Below are 13,535 nucleotides of genomic sequence, written 5' to 3' on the forward strand. Positions count from 1 at the left end.
AGGGGGTCTCTATAGCTGGTCTTGCTTGGCCATTCTACAAATTGCTTGTCCCAGAAGAGCAGGGAAATTGAATGGCATCCCAAACATCTGAAAGTTGTGGGGTTTTTTTTCTTTTTTCTTTTTCCTTTTTTTTTTTTTTTTTTTTTTTTTGGCTTTTTGGTATTTCTAGGGCCACTCCCATGGCATATGGAGGTTCCCAGTCTAGGGGTCTAATTGGAGCTGTAGCCGCCAGCCTACACCACAGCCACAGCAACGAGAGATCCGAGCCGTGTCTTTGATCTACACCACAGCTCATGGCAACACCGGATCTTTAACCCACTGAGCAAAGCCAGGGATCGAACCCGCAACCTCATGGTTTCCAGTCGGATTTGTCAACCACTGCGCCATGACGGGAACTCTGAAATTTGTGTTTTTTGAACACCTTTGAAGGGTGACTGGTGCCTGAGAAAGGATGAATCTCTTGGTTTCTGAAGATAAGTGCTTTTTGTCCGAGGGAGTTCCCGTCGTGTCTCAGTGGTTAACAAATCCAACTAGGAACCATGAGGTTGCGGGTTCGATCCCTGGCCTTGCTCAGTGGGTTAAGGATCTGGCATTGCCTTGAGCTGTGGTGTAGGTTGCAGATGCAGCTCGGAGTCCAAAAGTGCCTTCTGCTTATTTATTTATAATCCCAAGGAGCACAGAGCCATGCTGAGATGTTGTGAGTACAGATAGGCACACCCAGAGACTGTAAAATGGCAGGAGAGGTGAAGGTTTATTGGCCAGACTCCCTAATTCCTGGGGAAGTGGTCCTCCAACGTTGCCAGCCTTTGCCTCCAGGAGCGGAGCAGTGGAGGCTACAGGCTAGGTGCTCCTCAGGGAAAAGAATAGCTATGCTGATATTTTAACTAATTAGTGTCAGTTACAAATCACCTCTTCCAGGGAAGGCTTCCTCTTGAGGAAATATCTTGTTCAGAAAACCATCAGCAGTTGGGTGGCAGTAGCCTGTGAGATAACTTAGCCTTGGAAACGCAGACTTGACTCCTTAAGAATGGATGATGAGGAGACAAGAGGTATAAAAACACAATCCTCACAGCAACCCCGTGAGGTTGCAGTTAGCTTCTCTAAGCCTCAACTTGCACATCTGTAAAATGGGCTTAAGTCACCAACCAAGGTCACATAGCTGGTAAGTGCTTGGACAAGCTCCATGTCTCATGTAACTCTGTATACATCTCTCATTTACTCCTCCTGGCTTACCTTTTACCCAGGAAGTGCTTGCTGTAGACACAACTGCAAAAGAACCTACCAAACCTGGCTTAGGAATTCCTCTCTTTTTCCTGACGTCCCCTCCCTCAGCTGGGAGCCCCACAGTCTTTCTTTCACATATGTTCATAATTCTTGAAAAGGTATCCACCTTTCCACAAGCATTTTCATTTCAGTTGGAAGTGTCACAGGCTGAACAAATTCATGCTCCAACAGCACCAGATGAGGCAATTAAAAAAGGGTGTTGCCACGCATGCAAAATGTGAGAGAGAGCGTGGTTAGCTGACTCAAAGAGTGAGGACAACAGTGAATTGTTTTCAAGCTCCCTATAAGATAATACCAATATAGAAATATAAAATAAGCTTATATAGGACAGGTTGGTAGATGGTAAATTGTCTGCTTAGGTGCCAGAAGCCATGAGTGCTCCTCTGAGAGAAGTGATTTGGCTGATGTGATGAGAACCCCCGTGGTGGAGTTTCACAGATCTGAAATTATTCTCCTCCTCCTTCCTGGTTTTGTGGTCTTGGGCCAGTTATTGAACTTTTCCAAACCTCAGTTTCCTCATTTGCCAAACAAGCATGATGACCTTGATGTTATGGTTGTGGTGAGAATGAAATGGGTGGAGCCCTCCCCATACTGCTTGAAACGTGATGAATGGTGGCCAGTGTTATTGGAGTAAGTGTGGAAAGAGATGCTTTCCGACTTGGAATTAATGAAACCACATTTCTCTAAACATACTCTTTGGCTCAGATTGCTTGTCTTGTTTTGGCAGATCTCTCTCTTTCCCTGTCACTCTGTATTGCCTAAATTCCTTCCAATGTGAATACAATGCACAGTTGAAAAACTCCCGTTTATAACTTGGTGAAACTCTTGTGAGCGTCTCTGAGAAACTCTAAATTCACTATCCATTTTTAAAGGAGATAATGGAGCAGAGAAGTCAACCAAGATTCTCAAAGACATAACCTGGGTGCTGCTCAACTTTTAGCTTAGTGCTTTCTTAAGAGGTGGTAACGATGGCGTTCCAGTCGTGGCACAGTGGAAACGAATCTGACTAGGAACCATGAGGTTGTGGGTTCGATCCCTGGCCTCGCTCAGTGGGTTAAGGATCCAGCGTTGCCGTGAGCTGTGGTGTAGGTCATGGATGCAGCTCGGATCTGGCATTGCTGTGGCTGTGGTGTAGGCTGGCGGCTGCAGCTCCAATTAGACCCCTATCCTGGGAACCTCCATATGCCGCAGGTGCAGCCCCCAAAAGAAAAAAAGAAAAAAAAAAAAAAAAAAGAGAGAGATGGTAAAGCTTATCTCCGCCAGCCCTAAAAAATTACAATGAAGCAACAAGATTTTCCTTGGGATTTTTCATCACACCAGGGGCCACTCGATCCATGGGAAAGATTTCAGATAATACAGTTAATCTAAAGCAGAATGTAGCATCTATTGAATCTCATGGTCCTCATTCAGCAAAACTCTTTGTATAGAAATCCCAGGTGTGGTACACAGGAGAGCCCAGATTTAAATTCTGAATCCCATAACCAGCTCTTCAATGCTTTTTTTTGTTTGTTTTTCTTTTATGTTTTTCAGGTACTCTCCCTTGGGTATCGCCTGCCTAATTTGTGGGAAGATCATTGCAATCAAGGACTTAGAAGTGGTTGCCAGGCAACTAGGGATGTACATGATCACGGTGATTGTCGGCCTCATCATCCACGGGGGAATCTTTCTCCCCTTGATTTACTTTCTAGTGACCAGGAAAAACCCTTTCTCCTTTTTTGCTGGCATTTTCCAAGCTTGGATCACTGCCCTGGGTACCGCTTCCAGGTAGAGAACATAAGAAATCACTCTCGTTTCTCTCTGCTCACTCCTCTAACTACTTTGCCTCTTTCTCTTTTTCAAAACCCTCCGATCACAACATTCGATGAGAACACTTTTTGCATATTACTAAAATATTTTTGAAAAAGTGGGATAGTTCGTACTTTTGGCTCCTTTTAGGAACTTTGGAGCTCTCTTAATGAACTTTTTGCTGGTACACAGCTGTCTTGGATCTATGACCTTATATTAAATTTCCCAGATGAAAACATACTCTTCGTATCTACACATAATTTGACACATATAGCATTGGTTTAGTTTTAAATGTTTTCCAAAAGAGTGTAATAGGATGTTACTTTATTTTTTATTTTTTTGTCTTTTCTAGGGCCGTTCCCACAGCATATGGAGGTTCCCAGGCTAGGGGTCTAATCAGAGCCGTTGCCGCCAGCCTACACCAGAGCCACAGCAATGTAGGATCTGAGCCACGTCTGCGACCTACACCACAGCTCACGGCAATGCCGGATCCTTAACCCACTGAGCAAGACCAGGGATCGAACTTGCAACTTCATGCTTCCTAGTTGGATTCGTTAACCACTGAGTCGCCACGGGAACTCCAATCAGGTGTTTCTTAAATGACCTTACAGGCCAATAGTCATGACAGCCTGGGAAGTCAAATTATATTTCCATCTTGCAAATCAATGAGAATTCTTTACTAGTAGAATGTGAGGTTGCAGAAAAAGCTAAAATATATACAACTGGGAGACCTGGATTCTGCATTCACTTTCCCAAGATGAAGGGGAATACTCCTGTCCTTTTTCCTTCTTGGTCCTGTAAATTTCTTATGGCTAAGTATCTCTATTCATGAAGATTCTCTCCTTGGGGAGAAAAAATTAACTTTTTTTTTTTCAAAAACAAAAACAATCCTGTTTAGTTGTATGTTTGCTTTCTGGTGATGAGCATGGTATTTGCTCATTATGAAAAAGTTCAGACGGAATAAAATTTTGGAGAAAAGGAACGTCCCCACTGATAACTGACAGTAACCCTTTAGTTAAAGTTAATATTTATCGTTATGTACATTTCCCGCTCTTAGTATGTGTAGATATTATATAAGTTGCTATTTTTCACTGGTCCACATATCATAAAAGTTAAATTATATCTATTAATATAGCTCTTGCTATACCTCTTATTATATATCTCTTACTGATATTAAAACCTGCATCAGAGTTCCTGTTGTAGCTCGGTGGTTAACGAACCCACCTAGTATCCATGAGGATGAGGGTTCGATCCCTGGCCTTGCTCAGTGGGTTAAGGATCCAGCATTGCTGTGAGCTGTGGTGTAGGTCGCAAGTGCCGCTTAGATCCTGCGTTGCTGTGCCTGTGGCATAGGCCCGCAGCTGTAGCTCCGATTCGACCCCTAGCCTGGGAACCTCCATATGCCGTGGGAGCAACCCTAAAAAGATAAATAAATAAATAAATAAATAAATAAATAAATAAATAAATAAAAACTGCATTATAATATACTGTATATACTACAATCCACCCCCACCCCAAATGTACATTTAAGGCATGTCTATTAAACAGGGCTGTGACAAGCATCCTTGTAAATACATCTCTGCAAGGATGTCTGATGATCCCATAAGGATAAATTTCTGCAAGTGGAATTTCTGAGTCCAATGGTGAGGGCATTGATGGTCTTGAAACACATCACCAGGTTATTATTTAGGAAAGTGTATTAATTTATGTCCCCACTAACTGGGTGTAGGAGTGTGTCTTTCCCCACCTACTCACCCACCCTGAACGTTTCCAGCCACATTAATGCTTTCCAGATCCTATTGGTGAAAAGTGATCTCAGTGAATTCGCATGTCCATGGTTTCTAGGGAGGGGAAACATCTTTCTGTGTTCTTTTGTGTGCTTCCTTCCCTCCCTTCCCCTGCCCTGAGAAGGTGTATGGGCTTAATTTCCTGTTGGAGGATCCATCCTTTCCTAATTGGTTCTCAGCTCTCTTATGTGTAAAAATATCAACTTATGTGTCACGTGTTGCAAATACTGTCCCCCTCCACTTGACATTTGTCTTAAACGTTTACAGTGCTCTTTGCCCCTATCAAGTTTTAATTTGTATCTTGGTCAAAGTTACCAATATTTTCCTTTAGCATTTAGAACTTTGATTTTGCTTAGGAGTATCTTCTCTACCAAAGATGATAAAAATATTACTTTACATGTCTTTCACATACCTTCATGGTTTTGATAGCTACAGTGTTTCGAAATATTGTCATTATCTTTTTTTTTTTTTTTGAATGAGTAGACAAGTATCCCAGTCCCTTCCTCTCTTAAGCATAGGGAAACCCCAAATTCGTATTTAAATCAAAGACAAATTCTTGGGTTGTCTGGCCAAGACCATGAATATTAGATTCACTTCTCTCTGTTACCCTGTATTTCACTTGAAAAAAAATATATGGTTTTAATCTTTGGTTAAACTGTGGCTTTTGTCTGGATGTGGAATTTCTTTTAAAAAAAAAAAAAGTCACTGTGGCAGGAGTCACATACTAGGAATTAACTAAGGTTTTCTTTGCCATAATGACCACAGGGAAAAGCCCTGGGCATTCAGCTAAATATACTTTCCACCTCCTTGGGCCTTGGACGGAACAGCAGAGGGCAGAAAAGCAGGTGCTCTGTAGCTACTCAAAGACCCAGTATGGAGTGGGACATGGAGGGGAGTGGTTGACCCTCTTTTCTCAGTAGGCACAGAGGCTGGTGTCAGGGATGGCCCGGGACACATCTCTCTGCATCCCCGTGACTTCAGTACATGTTATTAAAATGAATCTAGATTGAAAAAGAGGAATCTCAAGTACCAGGCAGTTATTATTAGCAACCTTTGGAGTCTGTCACATGGCCATTGAGGCAGGAGCCAACAAAACCCATGTCAGAATGTCAGCCTGTCACCTGAGGAAAGAGTTAAAATTCTCGAGTCCCAGTTTGGACTGAAGGGGTACCTATGGATTTTTAAGACACAAAACCTGTCCAGTAGTGACATTAGGATATTTTCATGCCTTAGCAGTGGTTTTCCCTTGGGAGTTCCTATCATGGCGAAGCAGAAAGGAATCCGACTATGAACCATGAGGTTGCGGGTTCAACCCCTGGCCTCGCTCAGTGGGTTAAGGATCTGGCATTGCCGTGAGCTGTGGTGTAGGTCACAGACACAGCTCGAATCTGGCGCTGCTGTGGCTCTGGTGTAGTCAGTGGATACAGCTCCGATTAGACCCCTAGCCTGGGATCCTCCATATGCTGCTAGTGCGGCCCTGAAAAAACAAAAGACAAAAAAAAAAAATAGTTTTCTCCAATCTGTTTGTAGCATCCAAAGACCCTTTGATGACATCATGGGGAAATGAATGGGATAATAACAATGGATATAGTCCAGTCTTCCCAACGGTGTCCTTAGAATCATACCTTTGAGAAGCCACCTGCCACCCGCAGCTGAGCAACCACTGCAGACCAATGACGGTGTCCTGGTGACCTCAGAGGGGTCTTAGGAAAGGGCTGGGGTATGGGTAAGAGGAATAAAAGGACACTAACTTTTCATTAAAGCAGCTGGGGCAGCAAGCCAGGTCTGATGGTGCCCCTGCATGTGAATGAGGCCAGACTCCAGCTTTGCTCCCTGGCTTTATAGGTTGTGGTCATGAACCACCTCCAAATATCCATTTCTTCTCCCTGCCTAAGACCAAGGAGGAGGCCTGCTTTAGACCCCTGACCTGAAATCACAAGGAATTTTCCAGTAAGATGACTCTGGCTTCTGTAAGGTTGTTAATAGGGCTTGTGTGTCCGTGGGTTGATATGATACAGATTTAGAAGGACCTAATTTGAGACTTTTTGAGTCCTCTGGTCTGGGTAGGCCCTGGAATCTACATTTTATTTAGTGTGCCTGATGCTGATGATCCTCTCTCACTCTCTGAGAAACTGAGATCACTGCAGGTGTCTTTGTCCAGCTTGGCTGGAGCCCCTAATTCTGACAAGCACGAGGAGGGAACTATGACTCAGGCTATAAATGCAAGAGAAAAAAATGCGCTGTCTGCATTGGGGTTTCCCAAGTGACTTTGCTAAGCTTTGAATAAGAGAAAAAGAGAATGGGCCACAAGGCACTTCCATGGCAGTTGGAATGTTCTGCATTGTTTGCCATATTACTTAAACGTTGACGCAAATCCACCTGCCCTCCCATCCTCTCTAGTCCCATGGAAATAATATTCTAGCTTTCAGCAACCCTTATCCTTATAGATCTCCTGTTTCAGAAGACACAGAATATGTCAGGAGTTCTGGCCTTTGAGATTGAGTCATATGGTCATGAACTCCCATCCCACGCCTGGGAGGGGTGGGGTGAAGTCACTCCATATTGGCCTCTGACTAGCTACAGAGCACCTGCTTTTCTGCCCTCTGTCGCTGGAGAGACCTTAGGGTTGGCCAATGACCATTTATTTACTGGACTGTCTGTGAGGGTCTCCGGTGAATTTCTTGAAGCTGGGATTCTTGCCGAATGATCTTAAACATGTTTGTCCAGCAAGCTCAAAATGAGCAAACCCAGCACAGGGCAATTCCCAGGGGCTGGATTCAACCTATGTAGTCATCCTGTTGGAAACAGCATTTCTATCATGAAATCATGGGTCATTCACAAATTCCTCATTCCATCTTAGTGTTGATAGCCGATCCTTTTCTGACACTTTCCTTTGCAGCCCAATTAATGTGGGCAATCAGATGGGCTTCAATATGGAATCCAAGGTGGAAATAGTGACCAAAGGGACATAAGAACTTGAACCTCTGAGTAGACCTCAAAAACTGGAACCAACAAAAATATTTTGCTGCCTGTTAGCATCTTACTAAGATTGAATTTGAGCCTCCAAATTGGTGGTTTTTAATTGGACTCCAGACACTGCTTTTTTCAAGGCACTCTGTTTGACTGGAACAAAAGAACCAGAACCTTGAATGGCGTTTCCCTTTGTCCTGTGTCCTACTTCTCTAAAGGGGACATAACTCTTGTTTCCCTCTCTTTGTCCCTTAGTGCTGGAACTTTGCCTGTCACCTTCCGTTGCCTGGAAGAAAATCTAGGGATTGATAAACGTGTGACCAGGTTTGTCCTTCCAGTTGGCGCCACCATTAACATGGACGGTACAGCCCTTTATGAAGCGGTGGCCGCCATCTTTATAGCCCAGATGAATGGCGTTGTCCTCGATGGAGGCCAGATTGTGACTGTAAGGTGAGTGCAGTGGTTTTGGGGAAGCCCTGAAACAACCTATTAGCCTATCCCCTTCCAGGCTAATTCTGTTTCACAGCAGCCACTTGAATTTTGCTTGTCCAGGTGGAAGAATGGTGAAAGAAATAAAAGGAAAGAGGAGCTATTGGCAGGCTCATACTAATGCCTCTCTGTCTTGCCTATGTGAAATTGCTTCATAAATTTGATGTTATTTTATTTTTAACAGTCCCGGGAGGTTGCAAGGCAGTCATTGCTATGTTCATTTAATAGATGAGGAGACGCAGGCTTCAAGGGGCCTGCGTGTTTTGTCTGAGGCTCTAATACTGTTAGTAATGAGCTGGTGGGGTTGTCACTGGGGCCAACATCAACTGACTCTGGATCCAGTTTTTCTTTCATTAAAATGTGCTCCCTTCAGCATTCCAAGGGAGACTCCAGACACTCCAGACCAAGGGGTGATAGCGGAAATGATGAAATACTGGGAGAAAGATTCCTTAGTGTAACATATACCATTTTCTACAAATAAATAGCACCTTTTTGTTCTTACTAAAGCTATTTTTACCAGGTATATACATCATTTAAACAAATTCAGAAAGCAGAGTTCCCATTGTCAATCAGCAGTAATGAACCTGACTGGTATCTGTAAGGACTTGGGTTTGATCCCTGGCCTCACTTACTGGGTTAAGTATCTAGCATTACTGTGAGCTGTGGTATAGGTTGCAGATGCAGCTCAAATCCCTAGTTGCAGTGGCTGTGATGTAGGCTGTCAGCTGCAATTTGGTTTCAACCCCTAGCCTGGGAACTTCCATATGCCACACATGCAGCTCTAAAAAGAAAAAAAAAAAAAAAATCAGAAATAATACTTTCCCAAGAGGTCATTAAAAACACATTGCTTCTCTGTAAATTTAAAGATCATATATTAATTTATCTAATCCTCACAGCCACCCGATGAAGTAGGTATTTGTCTTAGTGAGCTTAGGCTACTGTAACAAAATACCATAGTTATATGGCTCAAGCAACAGCCATTTATTTCTCACAGTTCTGGAGGCTGGGAAGCCCAAGATTAAGGCACTGGCAAATTCAGCTCCGTCCTCTTCCCGGCTTGCATACAGCTGCCTTCTAGATGTTGCTCACATGGCCTTTCCTTGGTGCATGGAGAGAGGGAGCAAGCTCTTGGGTCTCCTCTTATAAGGGCGGGCACTAAACCCATCACGAGGGCTCTACCTTCATGATCTAATCACCTCCCAAGCTCCTATCTCCAAATTCTATCCCATGGGAGATTTGGGCTTCAGCAAGTGGGTTTGGGGAGGACACCGCTCAGTCCAGAGCAGTACTCTATGGGAGCCTCAGTTTCCTGTATGAGGGGGACAGTCATCACACATTCAGGTGTGGTTGAGAGCTTTGTACCTGGTGCATTGTCACCTGTCAATAAATGTTTGCTACGAGTATCGTTACTACTATTGATGCTTCATATAACACTCCTAGAATATGAAAGAAAAATGTGACTCTGATACAGCAAGTGCCATGATGTTAGTCAGTGGAAAACATGCTTCAGGTCATTTTATCAAGCTTCTAAATCATGTCCTCCTAACAGATTGCAGGTGAGACTGCCTACCTCCCTTGCTTAAAAATTCAAAGATGGATGGAGCTCCTTGGTGTCCCTGAATTCTTGGCCTTGATGGCAGTCATGCTTTCCATCAAGTTCACACCTCGAGATGAGAACTTAGAGATGGGAGGATGGTCCAGTGACCAGCTGATTGAGATTGTGCCTCAGTTATTTAAATTTATCTACCCAAGATTTATTTTATTTTAATAATGATACTACTGAGAATTTTCCCTGGAAAAAAAGGATGAAGTTGGAACAAATATATTTAATACTTGTGTCCCTGTCAAGTTCAGTGAAACCTGCTATATTTGTAGACATCCCAAGGGCTGTCTCTATGGGGTGGGGGGTGGAAATCTCCTGCCCCCATAGAGTATATGTAGGTCACTGTCTCTAATTTAATCAGAGAAAAAGAGCCAAGTCCAGGTTCATAGCTGTGCTTCCAAGTACTTTCTTCACCTCACTTCCCTGTATTCAGGGAAAGAGGGGCCAGGAATTCTCAGCAAATGCATTAATTAATCATAGAGTTTTCAATGTGAGGAAGGATCGAGGGACATGAGGAGCCAGTGCAGCACTGGAATCAAGCAGACGAGGGTTCAAATCCCAGCAGACCTTGTTCAAACTCTGTGACCCTGGATCCACTCCTTGGTGCCACCATCTGTGCCTTTGTGTAGGGCTGAGAGGTCCGGCTGCGAATAACGTGTGTGTAGTTCCTTGCACAGCATCCAAGAACTAACCGTAGGGAAGTGAGCCAGGAGAGTAGAAGGACTGGATGAGCAGGAAAGGATAAAGGGACAGAGGGGAGGTCACTGCCTGGGGAGCCTGTGGTTGGAGGAGGGTATATTTGGGATGGAGGAACAGAAAGGGAACCAACCTCCAGGAAGAATTCTTTATGGGACTTTGTCTCACACAACCCAGGGGTAACGAGACAATGTGGCCACAGTACAAAGGGATGTGTCAGAGTGACTCATAGAGCAGAAGCTACTGATGTTGTAAATAAAACGGCCAAGGCCGAGAGGTCCTTGGAACTTGGGGAGTTCCCCTTCCCTGGTGTTCAATCCATCTCAGGGAAATGACTGAGAATTCCCACCTGCCAGGAATGTCCCACCTGCCTTGGGACTTTAGGGACGTATTCATTGCAAAGCAGCCTCACCCTGCCCAGATTTCCCAGTAAGAATAACGATTCCCATTTACTAGGGGGTTGCAATGTGCCGGCCTCTTCTAAGGGCTTTTGATTCATGAGCTCCCGATGACTCCAAGAGTGACACACCACTCATAGCTCCTTTTTGACAGATAAGGAAGTCAAGGCACAAAGAGGTTAAGTAAGTTGCCCAAAGCCATGTGGTTACTAAGTGGCAGAGCTGGGATTTGAACCTAGGTCGTTCAACTCCAGAAGCTTTGCTGATAACCACTGCACACTACTACTTCCTCCGTCCTAGATGGATTCAAGGAAAACAGAGTTGTTGAAACGCTGACCCCAGCTCTACATGGACGGAGCCAGGGCGAAAGCAAAGATGCATTCTGTAGATCTCACGTAGGGAAGTGTCTGTTCTGAGCCAAGCCCAAATGTGGGAAGGATGGTTATATGGAAAAACCAGTGTGAACCACAAAACCTCCTGGGACCTTCCTTGAGGTCAGTTCAGGTCCCTCCCAGCTGTGAGACCAGGATTCGGTGCCTGGGCACACCAATGGTCAAACCCATTTGGGACTCTTATTCTTAGTTTGGAACCAGAAGACCTACTCTAAAAAATCTGGAACTGTATAGCCATGAAGAAAACAGCACCCCCCCCCTTTCTTTTCAGCAGACAGAAAAGCAACTTGGGAACCTGTATTTTCAGAAGCATTGTTCCATTTAGAAAGAACAGCTTTTACACATGGGGTCCAGAAAAGAACTGAAAAAGTCACTGCCCCTTGCTGGACCAGAGAGGCTCCCTGGTGTCAAGACAGAGCCCTTGAACCCTAGATGAAACCCTCTTCCAGAGACTTCCACATGGTGTTGGGTGTGCCCTTGGCATTACTTGGAAAGCAAGGGTTGAGATGCTTCAGAAGGAAAGCCTCCCGTTATTTCATTATCCTTTCTTGGCATCCCCTTTCTGAGTAATGCATTTTCCAGCCCAGGGTGAAACGTCCAGGCATTTGAAGCTTAATGTCATTTGGAATTCTGTTGATTTGTTTCCCTGATGTCCACTCAGTTGAGTCTGGATATTTGCTATCCCGCGTTCCCATGTTAACTTTGGCAATGGTCTCCTCAGACTCTCGCCACATAGTCTTGACGTCTCTGGTTCTCTCCGAGACATAAAGGCGTAAGCAGAAATGAATGCAGTGGTGTTCCTGTGGGAGGATGAAGGGTGATTTGTTTTTCTTCTTTAATATTTCCGTGCCCGCTTTTAGAGCCATGCTTACCTTACTTGAGCCCTGTGGCATATTAGGCAAATCGAATGTCACGAGGGGTAAGACTCTAAGCCCTGAATGTGTAAGCTTCCATCATGATGGAGCAGAATCCAAATCGACCCTCTTTCCTGGGTCTTGGTACTCCGGCTTTCTCTATTCTTTGCAAAGAAAAAGGGATTTTATGACTGTCGGGAAAATTAGTGCCTAGAATTGCCTGCCAGGGAAGGCTTTGCCAAGTCTACTTTTTCTTCCCTTGACCCGGCCTCTTCTGTTCTCACAGCCTCACAGCCACACTGGCCAGCGTTGGTGCAGCCAGTATCCCCAGTGCCGGACTGGTTACCATGCTCCTCATTCTGACAGCGGTGGGCCTGCCGACTGAGGACATCAGCCTGCTGGTGGCTGTGGATTGGCTGCTGTAAGTGTCTGCGGCAGGGGCGGGGTGGGAGGGGGGTTCCTGCTGAGGGTCTAAGCACTGCCTCCCAGGGGAGGACAAGATGCATGGTTGCAGCCAAGATCTTCGGCGGTCCCCATGGCAACTCCCTCCTTTCCTCCTTTCTTTCTTCCCTCTAACATTTACTGAGCGCCTGTTTGGGAACTAGGGAAGAAAAAGAATCTTTGAGGGCTTCACCGTCTAGTGGAGGAATCAGATAAGTGAGGACACAAAATGCAAAGCGAAGCTGTAAGGAACCAACTACTGATGCGCGCAAAGGATCTCATGCATAACTGTGCTGGATGAATGAAGCACGAAGCACAAAGGAATACATACTGTGTAAATCCATTTATATGAGGCTCTAGGAAAGACAGTATCATTTCTAGCAATAGAAAGTAATGGTAGTTTCCTCCCAGGGGTAAGTGCATGAGAATTAACTGGGAAGGGCACAAGGAAAGCTTTAGGAGTGAGAGAAATAGTCCATATATACAGGTATGCCCAGGTGCCCACATTTGTTAAAACTCATCCTACCATGCCCTTGAAATGGGTACACTTTCTTGTATGTAAATTACACTTCAGTAAAATAGATTTAAAAATAGCCTGCATGTAGAAGGATAGCGAGAGACAGAGCGAGACCCCTATCCCAATCCAGATGGAAGGTCAGCGTGGAGAAATCAAGGAACAGGGAAAATGGCTATGGAATTTGAGTGCCTGCTGGGTGCCAGCCCTTCACAGTACTGTGTACGGAGCCCTTCACACCTTCCTCTAACAACCCTGAAAGTTTGCTATTATCACTTCCATTTTACAGATAAGAAAACTGAGACTTTGGGAGAAAGAACAG

The 13,535-nt window shown here is 44.6% G+C and overlaps 1 protein-coding gene across 6 annotated transcripts in view; it reads left to right on the forward strand.

The window, feature by feature from the left end:
- Positions 1-13,535, forward strand: part of SLC1A2 (solute carrier family 1 member 2) — a 167,949-nt gene that overhangs the window by 129,405 nt on the left and 25,009 nt on the right. For all 6 annotated transcript variants that reach the window (XM_003480708.4, XM_021085278.1, XM_005660995.3 and 3 more), the window contains exons 7-9: positions 2,815-3,048; positions 8,082-8,276; positions 12,545-12,679. In XM_003480708.4, the coding sequence (XP_003480756.2) occupies positions 2,815-3,048; positions 8,082-8,276; positions 12,545-12,679 (564 nt within the window). The remainder of the gene's footprint in view (positions 1-2,814; positions 3,049-8,081; positions 8,277-12,544; positions 12,680-13,535) is intronic.

This window comes from Sus scrofa, chromosome 2 (genome assembly GCF_000003025.6).
Source record: "Sus scrofa isolate TJ Tabasco breed Duroc chromosome 2, Sscrofa11.1, whole genome shotgun sequence".
In the NCBI taxonomy this organism is placed as follows: Eukaryota; Metazoa; Chordata; class Mammalia; order Artiodactyla; family Suidae; genus Sus; species Sus scrofa.